Source organism: Apteryx mantelli, chromosome 19 (assembly GCF_036417845.1).
Source record: "Apteryx mantelli isolate bAptMan1 chromosome 19, bAptMan1.hap1, whole genome shotgun sequence".
Lineage (NCBI taxonomy): Eukaryota > Metazoa > Chordata > Aves > Apterygiformes > Apterygidae > Apteryx > Apteryx mantelli.
The window spans coordinates 9,739,979-9,762,984 of NC_089996.1; the positions used below are offsets into that span (position 1 = coordinate 9,739,979).

Below are 23,006 nucleotides of genomic sequence, written 5' to 3' on the forward strand. Positions count from 1 at the left end.
TACAGTATAATAAATCGGGAAGTTATTTGCTGTGCTCATTTTTCTTTCTTGGGAAAAAAAAAAGAGAGCTTGTGGATTAAAGATAGCTTTATCTTTTCTGCTTCAGGTACTTGTTTCTTTCTCACAACCCTCTGAGCCTGCCACAGCCACATGTATTCAGTCTGGTTCAAAGTGAAAAATGCAACAAAAGGCCCAATTCTGAATGTCATCAGGGCCCCCCAGCTTCTGCAGTGGTGGTGAGACATCATCTGCTTTGTGGGATGATACTTTAAATGAGAACTAAAACATTTTACAGCAGATGTATGGAAAAACTCACTGCAGAAGTGACAGATGTCATTCATCGTCATGACTTGGTAACTATGGTAACCAGGATTGTATAACTACCTCAATTTAAAAGAGTACTGACATGCCAGAAAAACACAAAAAGGCAACACCCCCCCCCCCCCCCAAAAAAATTTTTAAAAGCCCATATTGTATTTATAGGTTCTCCCGGCAAATCAATTTTTGCTGACCTACATAGGCCCGCAGATAAAAGTGTAGCTTTTTCTCTTAGTTCCAGCTTATAAATAAGGGTGCTATACGCATAATTGTTTACAGTTGATGCAGGCAGAAACACTCTTATACCAGTGTTTGCCATCTGGAGATATTTAACAAATGCAACACTGATGGGATGGTGTTCTCTGGGAGTTCCCCAGAAGAAGCACAGCACCTGAAGGCCATTAGTGAGATCAAGCTCATACACGCTCAAAACAAAGCACAGCCCTTATGTAGGAAAGGCAGGGACCAGTTCAGTAGATTGTGTATTTTGCCATTCTCACAACAAGCTTCATTAAAGTTTTGTGATGAACAACTTCTGTGCCCCATTTACTGTACAAATGGTCCCATATATAATCACAGATGTTTAAACCCAACCAACCCACAGCAAACTCTGCTCCCTGCAGGCCAGGTGGCAGGACTCTCCTGGACAACCCTACAAAAGGACTTGTCTTTTGGCCAATCCTTCGTGGCCCCAGCCCTGCTCCTGGCCAAGCCCACCCATCCCAGGGGTATTTAAGCCCTCCCAACCCCCCCACTGCTTTTGGGATGTTCTTCTGCTTAGAGCAGCTTGTTCTCAGGAGTGCTTGCTGTGGCTTCCCATGGCCAGAATCTGCATAGGAGTGTAACAGAGGTAAGGCTGTCCTCAAAGTTAGAGAGACTTAAACAGTTTGACCTGTAATGCGACAAAACTGAGGAAAAAGGTCTGTTTTCTTGGTTCCACCTGCAGTAGTAATATTTGTTTTATTGCCTAGGCTAAAAGTACTAATATCTTAATCTTCTCATCAATTAAAAATGTTGATGATGTGTTTCCTAAAAAGCCACAGTTAAGAAGCATGTTTATGCAAAGTTTTTTATGTGCTCAGATAAAAGAGAACAAAGAAATATAAGTCACTACTATACAGAACACAAGATATTTTATACAAACCCAGCATAGCCTAGCTGTTTATATGCCTGTATGAAGCAGATTTTTTTTTTTTAAAGCAAAACTAATGTGCTTGCCAGGTTATTCAAACTTTGCTGCAATGCTTGAGCAAGCCCTTTAGTTTAACAGAGTACAGTGGATATTAAGGTGTAATGCTTTGTTTACATAGAAATTCATATTTTGAAGAAACATGAAGTATTTCATAGATGTGGTACACTACACAACTGTATTGCACTGTGTATGAGCTGTATGCTCAACTATGAACTTCTACTACAATTGCTGTAGTAGAAAAATAGCTTTTCTTTTTTTTGAAAAGCATGCTATAACTTCTTTCCCTCAAAAAAGTGAAAATATTATGTATTACTTGGTAGCTGCCTCAGGAAGATGAGTGAGTGCATTAGGCTGGTATCTGCAGCTATCTTGGTAATGTTAAACACTGATAAGACTAACTTGGAAGAAACTTTTGTGGCATGAGCTGTCTTTTTGTGTGGACTGAGACTTAAATGCATAACCAGAATACTATCTGCCCTGTCTGCGGGCTCTCCCTTGGTTTTTAGCTACCTTTTGGGTAGATAATGTCATCTAAGATAAACTCCTTGTGCTGCATGTGATGGGACTTTTAACTGGAATTTTTAGGCCTTTCCTTACCATTAAATGGCTTGTATTATCCTGATAGGGGAAAGCATCCAAACAACTGACAAACAGTAAGAGCATAATCTGAGAACTACAAAAATCACAACTTTTGGAGACAAAACAAATGGAAGTCTGAGGCAAAACAGAATGTGCTGCAGATGCCTGCTGATCAAAAGACTGCAAGGAGGTAGGAGCAAGAGTGAAGCGACATGAAACAACTGGCTGTATTAACAGATGGCCGTATTATCCCAGGCTGCCATCTGAGCTTGCAGAAGATATAGGCAAGCGGGTTAAAGGCACTTTATTTGGAATCTGGGATTTTTCCCCGAAACCTTCACGTACAGCATGAAACCTGCAAGGACAGCAGTGAGCTAGTGAAAGCCGGCTAAGTGCAGTATGCAAACTCCTGTTGAGTCCCCTCGTGTTTCCCTGGCTTGGTTTTGGGGGGAGGGAGGGGGGTTGTGTGTGGCTGTGGGGGCGCTTCTCTCCCGGGCGCAAATCCCTGTCCAGCTTCCCGCTGGAAGGAGTTGCTGTGGCGTGTAGGAGCCTGACTCGAACAAGCAGAGGAGCGAGGAGCAGGGCTGCGGCCGGGGCAGCTGCGCCCCCGCGCTGAGGTGACGGCGGCGGGGCAGCCGGGCCGCGAGCAGGGCCCCCGGCCGGGTGTGCGTAACGGGCGGCCCGTGCCGGGGCTCCTCCGGTGCGCGGCCTCTCCCCCCCTCTCCTCTCCCCTCCCCTCCCGAGGCGGCGGGGCGGGAGGGCGGCCTGAGGGGACGGCGTCGCGGGAGCCCTGCCTCCGGCCTCCCCCCGCCGCGGCGGGCAGGGCAGCCCCAGGCCGAGGCGGGTCCGGGGTGGGGGGGCTCCCTGGGCCCCGCCGCGCGGCGGGACGGTGCCTGGCCGCGCCCCGCGCCGCCGCCCGGCCCGTACTCACCCGCCGCGCCGGGCCGTCTCGGCGGGGCAGCCGCTCGCCCGCCGGGCCTCCCCCCGCGCCGCCGGGGCCGCCATCTGGGTCACTGGCACCCCCCCCACTCGCGTCACAGCCCGGGGACCCGGGGCGGCGCTTCGGGTCCCCCTCAACAAGCCGGCGTCTGGTTGGTGGGACCCCGCGCGGCCGCCCGCACGCGGCGCGCTGGTTGGTTAGGCCGGGGTGGCGCGCGAAGCCGCGCATCCGCCCCGGCGGCGGGACGGGGCTGGCTGTGAGGAGGGCCTGAGCGGGTGGCCCGCCCTGAGGGGAGCCCGCCCTGCCCCTGCGGCGGCCCGGAGGGACGCGGCCACCGCGGCGGCGGCACCGTCCCCTCTGCCCTCAGAGGAGCAGCGCTGGGGGGGGGGTGCAGCCCCCCGGGGGGGGGGGAACTGAGCGCGGCTTGTGGCCTCAGGGCCGCGGCAGAGGCAGATCATGGCCGGGTGGTGCTGGTTTTGGGGGGGGGGGGGTGTCCCTGTGGCAGGGCCGCTGCAGGTTTCCCCTCTGAAAAGCTGCTTTTGCCACAGAGCGATGGGAGGCCTCAAAGGAGCCGTGGGGCGAAGGCACAGGAAGCCAGGCCACAGCGGGAGCGAACGTGTGCGACTGGTAATCTAGAGAGACATCTACGCTGCTGCAGAGCCCGGGAAGGAAATGGGAGGTGCGAGGCGGAGGTGGCTCTGCCTCTGTCTAGAGGTTTGCATTCAGTGTTTGAATTACGGTGGAGAGGCCGAGCTGAAGAGATGTGTCCCTCGGGCTTGATTCTCCTACTGCCCCTGTAGCTCTCTGTGGAGGTTGTGTTATCCTGGGTTGTGATGCCACAGTTCCCGTGTGAGACTTTCCTATGCGAAGCTGATGTTCGCTACTGTGTTAAATTACCAATGACAACCTGACAGTTATCTTTAATTTTACAGCAATAAATTATAGAACACAAGGAATTTAAGTCTTGCATAGTTTTCCTTGCAGATGAAGTTTTGGACAAGAATGTAGTACTTCAGGAATGTACTCTAGTCCTGAGACAGCCTACTTCCAGTGTCTGAACTGAATGTGTATACAGATTGCAGCTCTACAAGCTTGATTTCAGCTCTCTTGAATGTAATTAAATCTTAGTATGAAGAATGAAGGCCCCAAAATCTTTAGTTTTCCTGAGCTTGTAGTTACAAATCCCTAAAATTGGGTGTGGGGGAACAGAACTTAGGATGCTTGAGTGACACTGTAAATGCTCATGGTGCCTTAGAAGCAAATAAAAAGGCAGATCTGGGGAATTTTCTGCTGTAATTTAGACACAGTGCAAGTAAAGGGAAGAGGATAGATGAGCTACTGAAGTCTTAACAGTGTAAGATCATGAGCTGTGCTTAGTGCTGCGTGAGCATCTCTTGTTCCCCTTTAGGTTGTTCCACCCCAACCCCAATAAAATCTACTTAATTATTAGGCAGTTTCCAATAAAGGTCAGAGTAAAGATGCATCTTGAACAGAGATCCAGAGTCTGGATTATTTTGACTCTGACAGTGATTCCCTGTGGGTCTCGAACAAGCCACTGATAAAATCTGGTTTTATTCACAAGCATGCTGTGTATAGCATTTCTGTCAATGAGACTTGCAGTTAAAGGAGCTAATTGACTGGGCTCTTAATTGACTTGTGTCTTTATTTCCCCCTTGGTAAACCTGATCTAACTATTCACCTCAGTGATTTAGGGACCTAATACTTGTAGAGCATGTTGAGATTAAGTGAAAAACTTTATCAATACAATATTACAGGGATGTTGGGAAGAGCAGCAACTCCCTTGACTTGGACACTGTTGCTATAGATTCAGAAATAAGACAGACATCTAGAGAGCACTTCTCCCATGAATTCTAGTACCAGATAACAAAGGGGAAACTCAACAGAAAAATGTTTTAAAACAGTTCAAAAACCATAAATCATACTAGTTTAGCATATTTGAGAACTTCCAGCATAAAGACTTGTTCTGCAAGGAAATGCTCTGGTTTATTTGTGACTTACATTAAGCTATCATCCTTTTTTTTAATGTTACAGTATTGTGAATGAATGGTCTAAAAGTATGCAAGACAGTGTTACTCCTGGCTGTTTCTACTTACCTAATATTACAGGATGGAAAGCTCAGATCAGTCAATTTTGCCTGCAAATTAAGATCACTTTCCACACTTGCTTCGCAATAGCTATTAAAACTCTTGAGTACCTTTTTCCCACAATGTTATCCTTCTTGGGACTGTTTCACTGTGTAGAGGCCTTCTCTATAATTTTGGTAGGAAGTGAGCATATAGAAATGAAACAGTCGCTGCAAACACGTGTATAGCCTGAGAATACTTAATTTCATTCTTACCATGTCTTCAGCGCAGGGATATACTGTCTCCTCTTGGGACAACAACATATGGGCAGAGATGTGACTCAGTTTGCAGTAAGCTTCCGCCTCTGAATGGCTTGCAGTCCCCGACAGATCCAAAGGAACTATTTGACCTCCCTGCATGTGCCTTTCAGTCAGTCCCCATCAGTGTGCTGCTGCGGGTAGTGCAGACATGAGAATTTGAAGTAGGAGCACTTTACAGCAGGTATTGTATGCAAAAAAAATCTTTGCTTTTTTTTTTTTTAGTTGAGCTTTCTGCAAGGCATTGAAGTTGCATTTTAATCAATATGTGATGAAGAAAGCAGCATTCTGAACAGTAAGGCAAATTTTAAAGAATTAAATCAGTGGGGAAAATCTTGTATTGTTTAGAGAAGACAATTGCTGTATATTTGCCTTTTTCCCACCCTGTATATTTGATGCCAGATGCTGGGAAATGACTATTTCTAATATTTGTGCAGTGATAAGAGGAATTAAAGGGAGAAGATTGATACAAAAGCTATTTGAGTCTTTAATATTAAAAGCAGCAGTTGACCAACACCTACCAAGGCTGAAGGGAAGATATTTCATTTTAGCTGAATGATATTACTTACGAGCTCCTGCATATTGCTTAATATGTAAGGGAGACAAATAATTCTATGGCTTCTTATAAAAATAAATGATATATTCCTCAAAAGTGAGAGCTTCTGCCTTTTAGTAATAAACAGCATCTGCTTTGTTTTTCTCCCAGCTGAAAGGTAATTGAACTGACAATTCCAAGCTGTCCTGAAAATGACAAATGACTGAATTGGGAGTAGGAAGAAAGCAGAAGCCCTTTTGTACTAGAAAAAGGGAGACGGCACACTAAAGTTGGATCTGGTTCCTTTTTACAGATTTCTTTCTGAATTTAAGCAGCTCTGGGTGACCCCAGCCAACTCATTTTACTCTTTAATTTATTAACATCAGCAATGACTATTACAGTTCCCAGGTAAAGCAGCATTCCCTACAGTCATTTTTACAGCAATCGTTGTCTTTGTGACCATAGAAACGTGTGGTACAGAAGAGAATTTGCTTTTTCTTCCTAATTTTCACTGCTTCACTGTAAGACTCATGGATGTTTTTGTGTCTTTTTGTTGGTTTTGAGGCTAAGCTAACTTTTGTGTTCTGGTCTATGAAAGTTGGAACAGTCCCTGTTTGTCTCACATGGTGATTAAGCTGCTTCACAAGTGCTCTTCAGATCTGTAATGAGTAAAATTGTGAAGCTGTTTTGGCAGATCAGCTGTTCTGTCTAGGTCACGAGCACCAACACTTATTTACTGCACTTGGATGGATTCACAGCAACAGACAGTTGTGAAAATATTTCAGTATGTATGTGAGAAAGCCACAGCAGAACTCTAGGAAGACTTCTGAACAGGGAGAGCTGGCTGATGGTTATAGGAAGGCTCAGAAGTTGAACTATAGATTCTGTTCCTAATGCTGATGAGTATTGTGGCATTAGTTTGTTGTATGGCTTTGGGCAAGCTCTGTATGCCTGTTTCCCACTTACAGAATATAGATGGTATTTACATTGTATATACATGTATCTATTATATCCCTCTGATACTGTTGCCTTTATTGCTAACACACTGCAAATTTAAATGAGACTCGTCAATGTACAGCAAAGTTATTGTCGAGTTCATTCCCTATTCTGCCCTCTAAAGAATAGATACAGAAAATGCATTTGGACAGGACTGGGTTTTTGTTTTGCTGTCTGATGCTCTATTTAGCACTGTCCTGTGGTGTTTCAGATACAGACATGTGGGGAAATGCTCTATCTAGACCAGAAAATAGTTCTTGAGTTTTGAAGGAACTCTAACAGCTGAATATTTTTTAGGACCATCAAAGGGTCGAGCTTTGACCATTTTAATGCTTAAATTGGTAATTGGTACAGTTGTCTTACTATCAAAGTGGTATCTACAGGTCTGTTGCATGTGGCTTGATTCTCAGACTAGCACCTATATGCTCGGCTTTCTTTAGGTATGCAAGTGCCTTCCCAGAGCAAATAATACTCAATGCTGTTTTGTTACATTGGGCAAGCTTGATTAAAGTGACTTCAGCTCCAAGATGGACTCAAATGACTATTAAATGGAGTAACTTTGCATTTTTATGGCTAATCCCAGGCTTGATTCTCCCTCTGAGGCTAATGTGGGTTGATGTGAGAAGAAAAGGGCAAGATGATCATGCAACAAATCTCAGCAGCCCCATTCCAACATTCCCTCTTTGCTGTGCCTAGATTCCTGGCTTCCCCAATTTGCTGCACCCACTTTATTTCTGCTCCTCTCAGGCAGAGGTATATAGCATCTTGGTTCCCCTACAGCTGCCGGAATTGTCTTATGGTATTAAACTTTCAGCTTGCAAGAAGATTGATCAGGGCTATGCTGAGGAGTTATCTACATCCGTTCTACATTTCCCCCAGTAGATTGCTGGGATTGTTTTCTACAGGAGGAAGTTCTCTTTTGGTCCATGCATCAAGCTTATATACAAATATGCATATAGTATTATGCATGTGAACTGCAATAATATAACAATCAAATGTAAAATTTTGTTCATCTTCAGAAGTGTTGAACAAATCAGGATTTTGCTTTTAGACCCACTAATTATTTGAAATTAAATGCCATCAGAAGAAAGATGTGTATTAGCAATGCATTTTATCATTATTGTGCCAGATACCTTCAGAAAATCAGTGCAACAGATGTAAAGTTCCTTAAAGTGGCAATTGCAAGCTTATTGTTTTATAGTTCATGATGGCAGATTCTCCCATCTGAGAATGAGATTAGGAATAAAGGTGAAGATTGCAGAAAGGATGAAGTGAGACATCTTGGAGGGCTCTAGGAGGAAAGCCTCTGCTGCACAAAGTCCAGAAGAAACAAGCCAGAACATGTGGAATGTAGGCATAAACCACATCTTTACAAAGAAATTGGTTAAATTTCAGAAGTTTGTCAAGACAGTGTTCTCCATGTGAAATGTTAGTTCTGATGAAGCAGGGACTTGCTCAAGGCTGGAAGTTCACTCTGCTGGAGCTGGAATGTGATACTGGATTCCTATAACTACCAGCTGGTATGTTACTCATGCAGCTTGCTTCTAACTTGCATCTGGGAAGGCATTCCTTCATAAACGAACACCACTCTGGAATGAGGAAGCTTATGGAGGTTTATTAAAATTAGATATAAGGAAATTATTGCATTAAATAATAGCAGTTTAAAACATGAGAACCATAGAGTGCAAGGCTGAAGACTCTAATCTGGAGCACTTTTTCTACAAGTAGAACATAGGACAGAAGTTGTTAGATAAACTATTTTAACATTTGTTTTTTTAGTTTTTCAATGGAAGCTGGGAAAAAAACTAACTAAAATGGAAACCCAAAATCTTGGGCGACTGTAGACTGAAATCAGCTTTTTAATAAGCTTACTTTTCTATAAGCTATTTGATAGAGAGCTTAGAGGCAGAAGTACAGGAGCAAGGGACTTATGCCCATCCTACTTCATCTTTGCTGACAGTATCTAAAGTGCTCAGATACTGGATTTTTACTGCTGACTGATTAGAAACCTTGAATTTGAATCCTGAAACTTGGAATCAAATTAACATCTAAAAATCAAGGATCATTTACATTAACTATCATGCTTTACATCCTTGAATTGCAAGCAGTATAAGGAAAAACAAAGTTGGAAGCCATCTTTTCCTCAAACTCATTCCTGTTTGTAATCACTAATGCTTTCCTATTAGTGACAGAGGTTAGTTTTTGTCCATTTATCAGTCAGTTCAGGTGATGGTATTTGAACTTTGTTTGGACTTGTCATTACTGACAAAATACTGTTCTGAGAACTGGAATTTTGTACCTTGTCCATTTTCTTTGTATTCCAGGTGTTCCTGTCTTCAGAACAGGAATGTAAAGCTTTTTTCATGTCACCACATGATATCTTTAGGTAAATAACTGCTTTTCATGAGAAATAGCCCCAAAAGTCAAATGCTTGTTTACTCAGGTTTGGGATATTTCAGTCTAAAAGGAAGGTGACATACAAATATTGGTGTGTTACCCACTTGGCCCCATCAGTAAATCTCTTGCTTTTTTCTTGTCCTTAACATTTGGAACCACTGCTTGATCCCAAAACACCTGTTAGCCTCAACTCCAGTTGCTTTTTTAACTTGTGGATTTTATAGAAAAGCTACTGGTGTTCAAAAAGCAGCACACTACACCTGAGAAGCTTGCATCCCAGTGTTCAAATGCTCACAAATAAAACTTGTGCAACTCCTGTTTATGTAAAGAAAAATTTAAGGTTACCAGCAATATTTATCAGGATCTAGGTTTATTAGACTGATATATGTATGTAGTTTGTGCTTCTGTTCAGAAGGTATATTCTTCTAGACAGGGATTGTTCCCACTCTTTATTATATAGAGATAAGAACAGTTTTTACTATGTTACCATTATTTGTGGAAAAATCTGCTCTCATCTCCCTTTTTGGAGAACAAAACTGATTTGTTATAGTCACCTAAGCCAGGATTTTCCTTGTTGCAGCCTGTGTTCCACCTGAAAGATGACAGCTTTCTGGACTCTTCCTGAATCTTGCACTATCACCAGAGAGATTCTGCGGTAGCTAACTTTGCTTACAGTGCAGAATGTAGAGCTGACACTATTTTTTTTTTTTTTTCATTACTGTGTCAGTTCACAAGCTTTTAACTTGTTTGGCAGTGGGGAGAGCAGATATGAGTCAAAGCTAGAGCAAATATTTTCTATGAACCTTCTCTAAGTTCTATAGCTCTCCCAATAGTTCCTAGTTGCTCTTCTGTTAGAGGCAGAGGCCCCTGGGCTCCAATTTAAGCTTTGACACTTAGTTTTCAAAACCACCTTTGAAGTTGCATGTGTTGATGCTCTCAGCAAGTGGGAGTGAGAGGTTGCTACTTTACTCTTTTGAATGAGAAGAAAGTCTAGAATATCCTGGTTAGTATTTAGCTTCTTGTGTCAGCTCTGAGAAAGTACATTTAGTGCATTCAGTAGCACTGAGAAGGTGATGAGAATCAGGAACACGTACAGTGTATTTTTATAATACTTGCTAGAGTTGCTTGTCAGAAGCAGCATGTTAAGAAAAGCCATACACTAAATTCATGCACCTGCCACAGCAACACTAGAAAATTAACCTTGATGACATACAGTGAGTTCTAACTCCTAATAATGTAGAAGTTTATCATCCCTGTATCCATAATTAAATTCCATTGCAAAATGACAGACATCAATACAGCATAAAATAAAGACAGTGTCAAGATATAGCGAAGACTATCACTGTGGTTTGTCTTCAGTAACACTTGTGTCAACATAGCTGCTATTACAAACATTACACTGCGTGTCATCAGTGTCTTTGGTCAGTAACATTGTATCAATGAGTATTCAAAGCAGCAATTTTAAACCTCAAATGGCTACTTACACAAAGATAGTTTTCAACAAATATTGCTCTGATCTATTCATAGCAAAGAACCACACATTTATTTCCCCAGACAGCTCTGAGTCATTTAATGATCCAAAAGAAATGTCAGGCACCAATTTTTTCTTACCCTTACCACTTCTTATAATGCTCAGAACTAATCTTGGATTATAATTTATCACCACAATCTGCCATAGAAAATTCAAGCTATTCCTAGACTACAATAAGCATTTGAAATAGATCCTCTAGCAAGACAATGACTCTGCCTTTTTCACCCTTGCTAGAGCTATTATGTATTTGCATAATAAGTATTATATATATTTTTAAACCATTAACTTGTTTGCAAGCTGTGGGAACATTCTATGCTAATTGGTCTGAAAGCAAGTATATCTCAGCAACCCCTTTATCAGGAGTGTCTTTTTATAAACCCTTGGATCTCTACTATTCCTAAAATTTGTTGCTTGTTTGGCCTTCTAGGAATGCCCTTTTAAAGTCAGGCAGCTGCAGCCTCTTAAAGTAGCTATCATTCAACTCGCAGCTGTTAGCCCTGTCTGGCTTTTTAAGACCAGCTGAAAGTACCTGCTAAACTTTTCTGAGAAGGTTCTATTTATCTTATAGAAGGCTTGCTAAGAACTTCTAAATCCTCACTTTGAGGTCATAACTGAAACCAGAGATGCTGTAAGCCTGTTGGAGCAATAAGTAGCGGGGCCATGAGGGAGCTTGGAATCTAGCTCTGATTTGTGTGTCATCCTAGAGGAATCATTTCTGCATCCTCAGAAAGGTCTGAAGCCTTTGTAATATGCTCAGCTCCCATAGCTCTTTCTTCACCTTGTCCAATTTTTGAATGAAGTATTGGGACAATTCCCACCTTCCCCCACCGATGCTCAAATCTGAGAAGAAATTAAAACCCCTGAAGTAGAATGCAGTTGGAAGAAAATGATCTTGCTAAGGGTTTAAAGCACAAATTTCATCCAAAAATAGTCTCTCAAAAATCTATATCAAATTGCTTAAGCGTTTAGAATTGGCATGTTTCTAGACTGGATCTTTGCAGCTCACAATTTGTGAGCAGAGCTGTGCAAGGTAGCAATGTTTATTTTGATATTTCTCTAATCTTGGTTTGAATGAAAGTGACTCCTCCCCACTTACCCCAGTACAGCCAGGGAGATTAACCACCATGGTGGCCGCTTTTAAAAAAGAGCGTGTTTAATTGGAGGTTGAAAATATGTATCATTATCACAAAATATCAGTTATCTGTGCAAGTTATCTATGTAGTCTTGAACCCAGACCTTAATCCAGAAGAATCTTAAATTTGAGTCCAGATGTAAACTCTGCAATTTATGTCTCAATACTGCAGCATATGCTATGCTTAGACCCCACATTCACAGTCTTGGTGTTCTTGGGAGGGGAGGGAGGAGGAGGCAGAGGATAACCTAGTAAAAAACCATTAAAAAGCAACCTCTGTAGTTCACCCATGGCTAATAACCACTTGTTTCAGCTAACTGGTAGGAGCTTGTGTTCTGTGATAACCTCCATGCAGGGCAGTGGGAGTATAATCGTGGAAAGCCTCTATTTTGGAAGCTAGCCTTTCTCTCCAGAGCAAGAGGAAAACTTGTTTATGTGCTGGTTTTATCAAGGAAGTGAGGACAGATGTTTACCTAAGCAGGTGCTTTGCATTATATTGTAATTACAGTCTTTTAAAGCTAAAAGGATGTTAGGAGGGTCAGAGAGTTAAACCCTGGAATTAGTTGCCTGGGCAAGCTGAATGCTGCCCTCTGTGTGTGTTTTAATTGCAATAGGGGATCACGCTGGCTCTTTTCCTGCAGCATGGGTGCCTTCACAGGGACGGATGGCAGTTGTTGAGTAATAGTGGTACCGGGCGTATTCTTTATTCTGAGAATTCAGTGTGTGTTTCCCCGCCCTTTGGACGCCCCAGCCCAGCCCGGCGCTGGGCCTCGGGGGCCTTCTCCCTGGTCGATACGGCCGCCCTGTCCCCTCCGGGGTGTGGCAGAGGGCCTTGGCTCAGTGGATAAGCTGGGCAAGCTGCAGAAACACGGCGTGGTTTCACCTGGAGAAACCTCCGTCGTTTTCCCCCCCCTCTCCTTTGGAGTAATTGATATAGCCGAACTATTGCAGGGGCCGAGCTGCCGGGGTGGGGAGGGCGCGGTGCCTCGGCCCGGGGAGGCCGCAGGCTCTTGCTCTCCCGCCCCTCGCTTGCAGGCGACTCCCGGCGGAGCTGCCCGGGGGGGGGGGGGGGGGGCGGGGAGCGGCCCCGGGGGGGGGGCGGGGAGCGGCCCCGGGGAGGCCCCGGCCCGGGCCGCCCCTGCGGGCAGGCTCCTGCTGCGCACGCGCGGGGCAGTGCCCGCCCCTTGCCCCGCCCCCTCCTCCCGGCGGGAGGAGTCGGCGCAGGCGCGCTGGAGCCCCGGCGCGGCGGGCGGGGCTGGCGGCCATCATCGCGGAGGGCGGCTGACAGGGCTGCTCTCGCGAGACTTGCCGCGGGGACGGCGGAGCAGGCGGCGGCGGCGCGGCGGGCGGGGGGGGGCCGCAGCGGCAGCCGAGGCGGCGCTGGAGGGGCGGCCGGGCCGGGCCGCGTGGCGCCGGGCAGGCGGCGAGGACCCTCGGGCGGGGCGGCGCCCCCCAGCGCTGCGCGGTGAGTCGAGGGGGCGTGTGTGGAGGCGGCGGCGGGGGCAGGGGGCCCGGCCGCCCCCCTTCCCCCCGGCCCGCCCCAGGCCCTGCCGGCGCGCCGAGCCCCGGCGAGCGGCGTCCTCCGGGGTCGCGGCCTGGGCCCCGGGGTGTCCGGCCTCCCCCCGCGCTCCGCCTCTGCGCCGCCCCCCCCCCCCCGGCGGCAGGCCGGGCCCCGGCGTCCCGGGGCGGCGCGGCTCGCGGGGCGAGGGCGGCCTGTGGTCGCGGGAGGGATGCGAGCGCGGTGCTGGGCTCGCGGCGCGTTGCCTCCCGGGCGGAATTGGCTGCCAGGCGCTGTTCTTCTCCCGCTGAGTCCCCAGACTGGTTTTACTTTTAGTCTCGCGTCCTTTTCCTCTTTGCTGGCGATCTGTGGAGTGTTGTGTAATGGTCATTCCTGGAATTCATTTATTTTTAATGTTCAACAGAACAGCTCTGTGATTCCGGGCCGTTTCTAAAGGTAAAAAGGTTACGAATACCCTGTGGGCAGGTTAACGTCCATATCTCTCTTTCTCCTAAGACCCCTTAGGTCATGCTTCAAACACGAGTTTCTGTACAGAGCTAAGATTGGGAAAGGTGTTTTCCTTTTAGCCTTTTCTTTCTCTTTTGAACTTCCTGCTTGAGATTCACTGTTGTTCCCGTGTGTTAGGGTTTTACTTTTCAGTACGGTTTCAAATAATTTATAGAAGACAAGGATCCAGTCTTGTTAACTCCCAAGATAGCTGCCTCCAGACAGAGATCTTGGTTACTGACTAACAATAAAGTATCTTGTAGTATAGTTAGTAACTCAGTGAGCAACTCATAGATCAAACATAGAATTTAGGGAAGTTCATTCCTTGTTTTAGAAGTCACTGAACACTTTCTGTCAAGGGCCAAAACCTGAAGGCTCCCAGCTTGTTAAACCCCCTGCAAACATGGTGGTGTTTGTGATCCATTTCTGCATAATCTTTGGGTACTGAAAATTTGTGCCAAAAACCAGCATTCGAATTATCATTTCTTAAGATGATTAAGTCGCTTAGTGTTTAAATGTTTCATAATACTGGACAAGTTTGAGAAATTCACACTTAGTTTATAATGTTTAAAATAAGAGAGAAAATGACAACTAATCAATAGTTTTTGGCAGAGCTGAAGTTTTCTATTACGTGATGAAATGCTTTGTCTCTGATAAATATTTTTTGTATTTTGTACTGTAGCTTAGAGTTTTGTAAGTGATACTTTGTCTCGTCATCTGATGAGGAATGCTTAAGGAAGTTGAAATATATTAAGGTAGTGGATCGTGACTGAGTATCATTTATGACCCGGAATGTTCTGGCTTTTATATATTGATAATTTTACCTGGTTAGCTTTTTGTGTTATACTTCCTTATTTGGCTGATTTGAATCAGTGTTCTGCCCTTATGATTCTTTTATTCTATTCTTTTGTCTAGAGTCTGACACTTTACATTTCTGCATGTCTTCCAGATGATGTATCCACAGATTTTAATTTCCACCATGCACAATAATGGTTAGCCCTGTACCAGCTGATGAAGCTTAGGACTTGATTCTTTGCAAAATCTTTCACTGAACATATTTTTTTCTTCTTTCCCTCACTTTGGCATTTCTAAACTGTCTGTTTTTCTGTTCCTGTCCTTACTGTTTTCCAGAAGGACAGCGAAATGCTGAGAACAATGAGAAAGCTCTCATGTGTTAGAAAAGATGCTATTTGTAGGAGCAGTATCAAAAGCCTACCTTTGCCTCTGTGTGTTTTTGGGTTTTTTCTTTTTTCTTAAGTATCACTTGAAAAGATGATAAGAATTGTTTCCTGTTACCTACAGCATTGAGGCTTGCATTTTTAAATACTTATAATCCATCTTGGGCTGTAGCACTATACTGCTAATAACCTACTGTTAGTTTTATCTGCCGCCTCTTCCCCCGCCCCCTATTTTTAAGAGCAAGAGAAGTATCTTGCCTCAAGTCACTGTGAGGTGAGAGGTGAAAAACACATTGGTGTTCTGAGACATCTTAGTCAGCTCTCCAGTAAGATCATCTGTTAATTCTTATAATGAGTATTCATTGTGTTAGTATTTTGGCTGTGCTTCATTCTTATCTATCTGTTCTTGTGGAGCCAGGGCAGACTATAGTCTTTGCAACATGTCCTGTTTCATTACTGTCTTTGCCTAAAGCAAATACTTACAGCTGTGTTCTCAGTGGGCAGAGTGGCAAAGATCGCGCACAAGCCACTTCCCGAGTAAGGCTGTTGTTTTTGTTTTTTCTCCTTCTTGTGCAGTTGCTTTGCTTTTTATTTTCAGAATTATGTGGCTGGTTGTCTCTAAGCACTTATTTGATAGGATTAGTGAATGCTTTCTGGGTGTCTTTAGCAGAATTGATGTTCTAAGTTTTCCTTTTCTGACATTTGCTATGTAAATATCTTGGTTTAATATTTTCAAAGCTTTCCCCTAATTTACTTGTAGCTTTGGTGCCTAAACTTCAACTACACTTTTGCCTTAAGTCACAAAGGGTAAAGTTTTGTTCTACGTAGCAGCTATTGTTATTGTTGTAGAAACATAATTTCTTTATATTCTAGCAATATATATGAAGGTGATAGTAAAATTAATGCAGGTTTAAAAAAAAAAATTGTGTGATGAATCTCCTCTCATCTTGAATTGTGCTGGAGATTTCCCCAATTCTGTACTATTGCTAAGCTCAAGGAAACACCAGTATGGTTCTTGGAAATACCGCATCACTACTCCTTCAGTTAAAATATTTTTTTTCTTAGATGCTGTTAATGTACTTAACAGCAATGTATAGGTATCCCAAAGAAAGGAACATTTAGCAATCTGCAATAATTTCCTTCTTAAGTGTATATTAAGCCCAGAATTTATTGTTTAGGTTGTACAGCTAACTTTTACATTGTCAGATTTGGATTTTACGGTTTGCAAGCAGTGTTCCTTTGGCTGAGTGTTTGCATGTGCATATGATGATGATATGCATCTTCAAATGTAGCACTGCGCTGTTTGATGTATTACTGTTGCTGTTAGCAATATTTATCCCTTTAGAAGGAGCAGAAGCTCTTTGAAATGTTTACCATGAAATATAGGCAATATACTTGAATGAATATTTGCATACTTTGCTTCATATGCCATCATTTCACATTGCACCTTAATTTTGTCATAATAGCAGAAGAGAATAAATGCCATAAAAAAATAGAGGCCGGCTTAGAAAGATTTGGAGATAGTGACCCTGGCACAGGGAAAGTATTTCTGATAAAGGAAAGTCATCAGAGTTGCTGTTTGTGTATGCTAGTACAGTGTGGAAGACTGACATCAGAAGAATGGTTACTTTTTCATCAGTCCTGAACCTGAAATCAAGCATTGTAGAATCTTCAAAGTGTAGCTCACTAAGATGATAAACTTCTTGGGCTTAATTATGTGTAATGGTTAAAGGTTGCATAGAGTACACTTATTTCCAGTAATTCCAGTAGCACTGGCAGATTTGTTCAGTTGTGATCTTCATGGCTGTTGACAGCTTTGTCAATCTTAGTGATGTTTCTGTAATGCTGTGTAGGAGTACTTTAAAAAAAAAAAAAAAAAGCGTTGATGTGGGGACTTTACTAAAGCTGTTCGTTTTCTGATCAAGGTATTCCTATAAAACCTGCCTTTTCTCATTCTGCCAGTTTGCTGCGATGGAAATGTGCTGCTCTTTGCTTTTAGCTTTATTTTCCTTTATAAAAGGGGACTTGAAGGTTGGGCAACAACGGGAGTCATGGAACATAAGCATGTTAATTGCTTAACTGCATTTATGTAAGACAGGTTTTTTCTTAAATGAGAAAATACTATTGCCATCTGCTGTCTTTGCATGTACCAGGGCTCTTTCTGGGCTATAACCACACAGACTGAATTAGCAGGTGTGTGGTTTAGCTGGTGTTCATCAGACCTTTTCTGTCTTGAAATTGTCACTGACAGGTATCGGCTCCCTACTGATTCTTCAACAGGGTATTCATGATATTCTTCAAAATTATTGACTATCTTACTTAACTTTCTTCTGATGCCCTGCCGCCTTTGCTGTCAGGTGTAGCTGGAGTTAGATTAAATTTTTTAGCCTTTTAAATAGTTTCAGAGTATTTACATGTCACGTCAAACTTGGGGTCATCTCTTGTCTGGGCCCGTAAGAAACACGGGATTCAAACCTGCTGATTTTCATGCTATACTAATGAGGGAGATGTTTTATTTCCTTTATCACGTTCTGCTGCTCAGGGCACATTTCGGGAAGGTTTCTTTTAAATTAGACCGAGGCCAAATTTTTATCAATATGTTATTTTAGGGCGCTTTTTGCTAGACGTTTCGAGGAAGTCCCGTTGCGGAGGACCGACAAAAGCGTTTCCCAGTTTGTCTGATTTACTGTACCAATGGAAACTTCTTGTTTACCGGTGCAAGCCGCGGCTCCCGAGCAGGCGCTCCCGGCAGAGCGTGGCGGGCAGAGGAGCGCGTCGCCCCCATCGGCTCCCCGTCGGTGCGAGGCGCCGGCTTTGGGGGGGCGCCCCGACCCGGCGCCCCGGCGCTGGCAGCCCGGGGGGCGGCGCTGCCCCGGCCCCTTCCCGCGGCCGCTGCCGCCGGCCCCGGTGCCTCCTTCCGCCCCCGGCTGCCGGGGCGGCCATTGGCCGCGGGACGTGTCACTCGGGCGAGCCGGGCCTGGCGAGCGGCGGCGGGAGGAAGCGGCGGCCGCGCCGCGCCGGGCGGAGGGAGCGGCTCTGGGCGCGGCCCCGGCCATCGATCCGTGCCACTTCCCCTAATGGCCCGTCTCTTCCTCCTCCTCCTCCTCCTCCTCCCCTAGGGCGGATCGTCCCCCGGGCTCCCCTGCATGTGAGAGACGGGGCCGACGTCTCGGGCTGAGCCGGCAGCCGCCGCGGGAGCAGCGGAGGCTTCGGGGAGCGCTTCCTTCCCAGCGCCCGCACCGCCGCGCCGCAGCCCCAGCATGGAAGCCATCGCCAAGTACGACTTCAAAGCCACCGCGGATGACGAGCTGAGCTTCAAACGGGGGGATATCCTGAAGGTAAGCCGCGGCGAGAGCCGGGGGGCTCCCGCTTTGGCCCTCTCCTTTGCAACTGCTCCTCTGAATCTCTTCCTGTCCGCCGGACCTGACCCGCTGTGACCCCCCAGTGCCATCTCCCCTTGACAGGGTACCTCAAGATTTCCTCGAACCTCCGTCCGGCCTCTTTGAGAGCAGCAGACGCTGTTTCTTTTCTGGGTCGAGCGCGTATCCCTGAGCCTCTCGCGCCTCTCTGCTGAGGCTGGAATACTTGAAAACGGAGTCTTAAAAACGGTAGCAAATAAGCAGAAGTGCAAGACAATATACTCTGAACTGAATTCCTTTCTACAAGAGGAAACCCTTTAAAGTAATCAAGATCGGTTTGGTATTCTTTTCCTCTGCCTCCTGCCAAAGACTCCAATATCCAAGAATAGTGATTAGATTATTCCTCAGTAGATAATCTTTTAGCATCAGGCTGTCAAATATTGGTGCTGAATCTTATCTTCAGCCCTGATGAACTGGAGCAATAAGCATGTGGCTGAATATTTAATAGATCTGTGCAGATGTAAGTGGATGTTTGGAGTGCATTAGAGGAATTTTGGTCTACAGTTCTTTCAATATATCAAAGGCTTTTGAGACTTCCGCTTGGCAATATTAAAGGAATTTGAAAAATATTTGAAATTTGAAAATTTCATTAAAAAAGTTCAATGTGCAAGTCCAAAATTTGATGGAGGGGGGGAAGGGGGTAAAATGTTAAAACCCATTGTTATTTGGCCTCTGAAGCATAGTTCTGAGCTTCCAAGTAATAAAAGAGCCATATTGTGAACTGTTTTAATGATGTTTCTTTCAGAGTCAGTATTTCTTAATAAACTTGTAAGATGGGCTTCCCCTCCCTAGTGTTAGTATACTGATGCAGTCAGAAAGCAGAAGCTTAAGATATTTTAATACTAAAATGATCTTTAGCAGAAACTGTTTTGAGGTGCCTGTCCTGCAGATGTAAGGCTGTAACTTTGTGCATGCTGACAAATCAAGTCCTGCAGACCTCAGTGGGATTACTCATCTGCTCAAAATTTTTGCCAGGGAAGGGCTTGATTTAGCTACTATTTTAAGATGTGTTAAAAAAAATACCCTCTATATGTAAACATAATGTGATTCTTTCATAACTGATATTTCAATAACATAATTGTGGCATTTGTTAGAAATGCAGGAACACTGTGTGACAACTTTAATACTTTTGTCAGAAATCAAGTTTTTTTAGTGATGGAGGTTGAATTTTAGCTTAAATAAGATATTGGCTTGATAAAGGCATATTTCAATTTGGAGGCAATTTTAATAAAATAGATAATGGTTATAAAAACTTATCCTGCTTTGAGATTCTCATTAATAGACCACAATGGCTTTGACTTCTAAAATAAGTACATCTGTTTCTTCATATGTCCTACACATCCCTAGCCCATAATTAAAATGTCCTAAAAATGTCTGTCAGACCTGCACACCTCAATTCCGGTGTTTATATGATTTACCAGAATATTTCCTTTTACAGTTTTTAAATGTTCAAGACTGTTAGAATTTATTAGATGTCATCTGTGATAACCTTACCTTCCTTTTTCCTAACCTGTGCTGTATTCTTCTATTTTGGATTACTGTTAACACCCCTTAGCTTTTATAGTGTATTTGAAGCTTGCAGAAAATGCTGAGCTAGAAGGAATACTTAAATATACTTAAATATTTGTTTAAAGTATCCTCTTCATTATTTTCATCTGGTTTAGTCTAGATGTTTGCTGAAGGGCATGAAAAAATGGCTGGTGTAAAGTTTGCATATATTGGGGGGAAAAAAAATTTCTTCTCTAAGAACTGTAGAAAAAAGAGCAACTTTTTTAGTCTCTTTTGAAAACTATTTCTAGAAAACTACTACAGCTGCAGACAGTGGGGCAGCTATTGATTAGCAAGATGTGCTTGAGCCTTGCCCTCTTGATGTCATTTCACAGGTATGAATTTTGTCACAGCAGCAGAAACATGGTGGTGGTATGTATGCTGTTGCTAGCACGTTAATCACTGTATTTTTCCTAGAATACAAAGAGGGGTTTTCTGCTCTTGACAAAACATGTGCTGAGCACTTCCTCAACACATTGATAAAGTTCTTCGAACTATAATTGCTTACAGCTCGTATTCTGAAAATGTTTACAAGTTTTACATATTTACTTCGTAGATGAGTAAACTGACACATAGAGATGATGACTTGCTGAACATCATCACGAAAGTTGGTGGAAATTCCAAGAGAGTTCAGAAATCATGGGCCTCTTGGAGGCTCAGAAATCTTGCCTTCAGCGCATAGTTCTTCTGTGCACCATGGTAAGGTTCACTGTCTAAAACAGGCAAACTTCAGAAAAACAAGCCAGCAGCAGAGCCGTTACAGTTCACTTTACTTAGACTGACAGGCTTTTGTGGCACACTGTCATTTTGAAAGTCTGGTTTGCTTCAAATGTATTTCGGGTTGCAGAATTTAATTTCCGTCAAGCATGCCAGATCTGTTATGTTAGTACTTTGTTCATGACTGAGAAATCTCAGGGTATCCCATTTATGTGCCTCACGTGATCTGTCCTATAAATCAGGTTAATCCTAGTGCCTTCACATGAATGAACTGGGAAGGGAAATAAGCTTGTAACAAGCTGAATGCACCTATGCACTTCGCTCTTCAAGTATCTCTTGCAGAGACACACGTGTATCTTCACATGTGTAGAGAACAGTTTTCCAAATCCAGCGGTTAGATACTGGACTTGACTCACCTCTGGAAAACGGAGTTAGTTTGAGGCATATATGATGATGGCAAAAGACTGCTTCATAGAGAGATGCTGTTTCTTAGCCACAGTAGGGAAAGAACAAAATCTATAACACTTTAATTCCCACTCCTTAAAAGTTCATGTCTCTTTGTGGGGAGGGAAGGCAAGGATGCATGCTGTCTGACTCCATCTGATTTCAGCAGATAACTTGCCTATGATGTCATGGTGCCATTACTGCTACATACCCACATATTCTGGATTTGATTGAATAGCATTTGAACTGTAGCCATTAAGCTGGTTGTTAGTAATCTTGTGGCTGGGTTCCAAAAGTGAGTGAAGACAGTTGACCTTTGACTTGCAATTGTAAAACAGCTGAGTGAAGAGGAAAAGTGCTTGGCCTTGTCTTTTGTGGGCACTATATGGTAAAAGCTGCTTCTATGATATTGTAACCCTGGCAGTATATTGGGTTCTCTTACTCTTTTTTTGTTCTATACCAGCGTGCGGTGTTGCCATTCAGGAGATACAAACTGACGTTTTCTTCTAAACTTTTTTAATAGACTAAATACTACTTGCTCAACCTTCCCCAGGGAGAGGAAAGGTTACTGTTTCCATCTGTGTCCTCTGATTATGATACAGAGCTGCAGCTATCAAGGTCGTCATTCCTTTTGTGGACTGGTGGTTGTTTCACAAAAACTTGTTGGGGACTGGCATCCTTTTAAAGGTCTGAAGAAAATGTGGTAGCCTCTCCCATTATAAAAAGCCTGCCTATGCTTGGGGGAGTCCTACTTGAAATTTTGATTGAGTTATTTTTCACTTTGAATAGTTGATACTTGTCATGATGCTTTTTCAGTCCTCTCCCCTCACACTTTCTGTATTTATTGATGTGGAGACTAGTTAACATCCATGTCTCTGCCTGTATTATGAATTCAGATTTTATGTCCCCCCAAATTAAAATATTTCAAGCAGCTTCTGGTTTTGTTGGCCTTTTTGCTAACAGGTGAGTATCCAGACCTAAAATGTGCTGATACTTGCTGGGGGTATGGCAGGAGTAGAGTGGGGGAAAAGAAAAATCATCAAAAATTCAACTAGCCAAGGTTAGTTGCATCTCTTTTCCCTATTCCTCCTACACCCAATTTGAAGTGTGCTGTCCATACTCTGCTACTCTGATAAGCATTTCTGCCTTGGTATTAAAGAAGCACTAATCATGTTTGTGAATATCTTGCATGTTGAAATTGTAAAAAAAAAAATAATAATAATAATAATAATAAATAAATAAAGGGGGGGCATATAGAGCACCAGTCCGTCTCCTCTTTCTCCTGTTCTGTGCCATGGTTGAGACATAGCTGGAAAGTTATCTTCTGAAGAGCTGAATAAGTTCCTGTTCCCAGTAGTTGTCAGCATAATTCAGGGGTACTTAAGGATTGCTTTTAAGAGTAAAATTATTCAGACAGTGTTTTAAATAGAGGACCTACATCAACTTTAATTGTTTTTTTGTTGTTGTTTTTTGCACTTTTGCATGATACACAAACCAGCTTCTCTCTGTGTTAAAAGGATTTTGTGGTAGGGTTTTGATTATTTGACAATTCTGTTTAGCAAAGTCAAGTTTTCTTCCTACTCTGAACATACACTAGACAGTCACCTCAGGTTCTGTTCACATGATTGTTTGCCATCAGATTTATTTTCTTTCTCTCAGCCTTTAACAGGATTG

The 23,006-nt window shown here is 43.7% G+C and overlaps 2 protein-coding genes across 11 annotated transcripts in view; one reads left to right on the forward strand and one right to left on the reverse strand.

The window, feature by feature from the left end:
- TMEM94 (transmembrane protein 94) overlaps positions 1–3,085 on the reverse strand; it is a 53,269-nt gene extending 50,184 nt beyond the window's left edge. For 5 of the 8 annotated variants that reach the window (XR_010886060.1, XM_067308238.1, XM_067308237.1 and 2 more), the window contains exon 1: positions 3,021–3,078. The gene's annotated coding sequence lies outside the window, so the exon portion shown is untranslated. Of the gene's footprint in view, positions 1–3,020 lie in introns of all 8 variants that reach the window. The other 3 variants (XM_067308239.1, XM_067308242.1, XM_067308243.1) reach the window with 1 other exon arrangement.
- The window catches only part of GRB2 (growth factor receptor bound protein 2), a 63,621-nt gene continuing 43,276 nt past the window's right edge, over positions 2,662–23,006 (forward strand). Inside the window, exons 1-3 of one of the 3 annotated variants that reach the window (XM_067308245.1) lie at positions 2,662–2,706; positions 3,578–3,743; positions 18,324–18,542. In XM_067308245.1, coding sequence (XP_067164346.1) covers positions 18,465–18,542 — 78 coding nt within the window. In that variant the 5' untranslated portion in view covers positions 2,662–2,706; positions 3,578–3,743; positions 18,324–18,464. Of the gene's footprint in view, positions 2,707–3,577; positions 3,744–13,390; positions 13,487–18,323; positions 18,543–20,727; positions 20,871–23,006 lie in introns of those variants that run through there. The other 2 variants (XM_067308244.1, XM_067308246.1) reach the window with 2 other exon arrangements.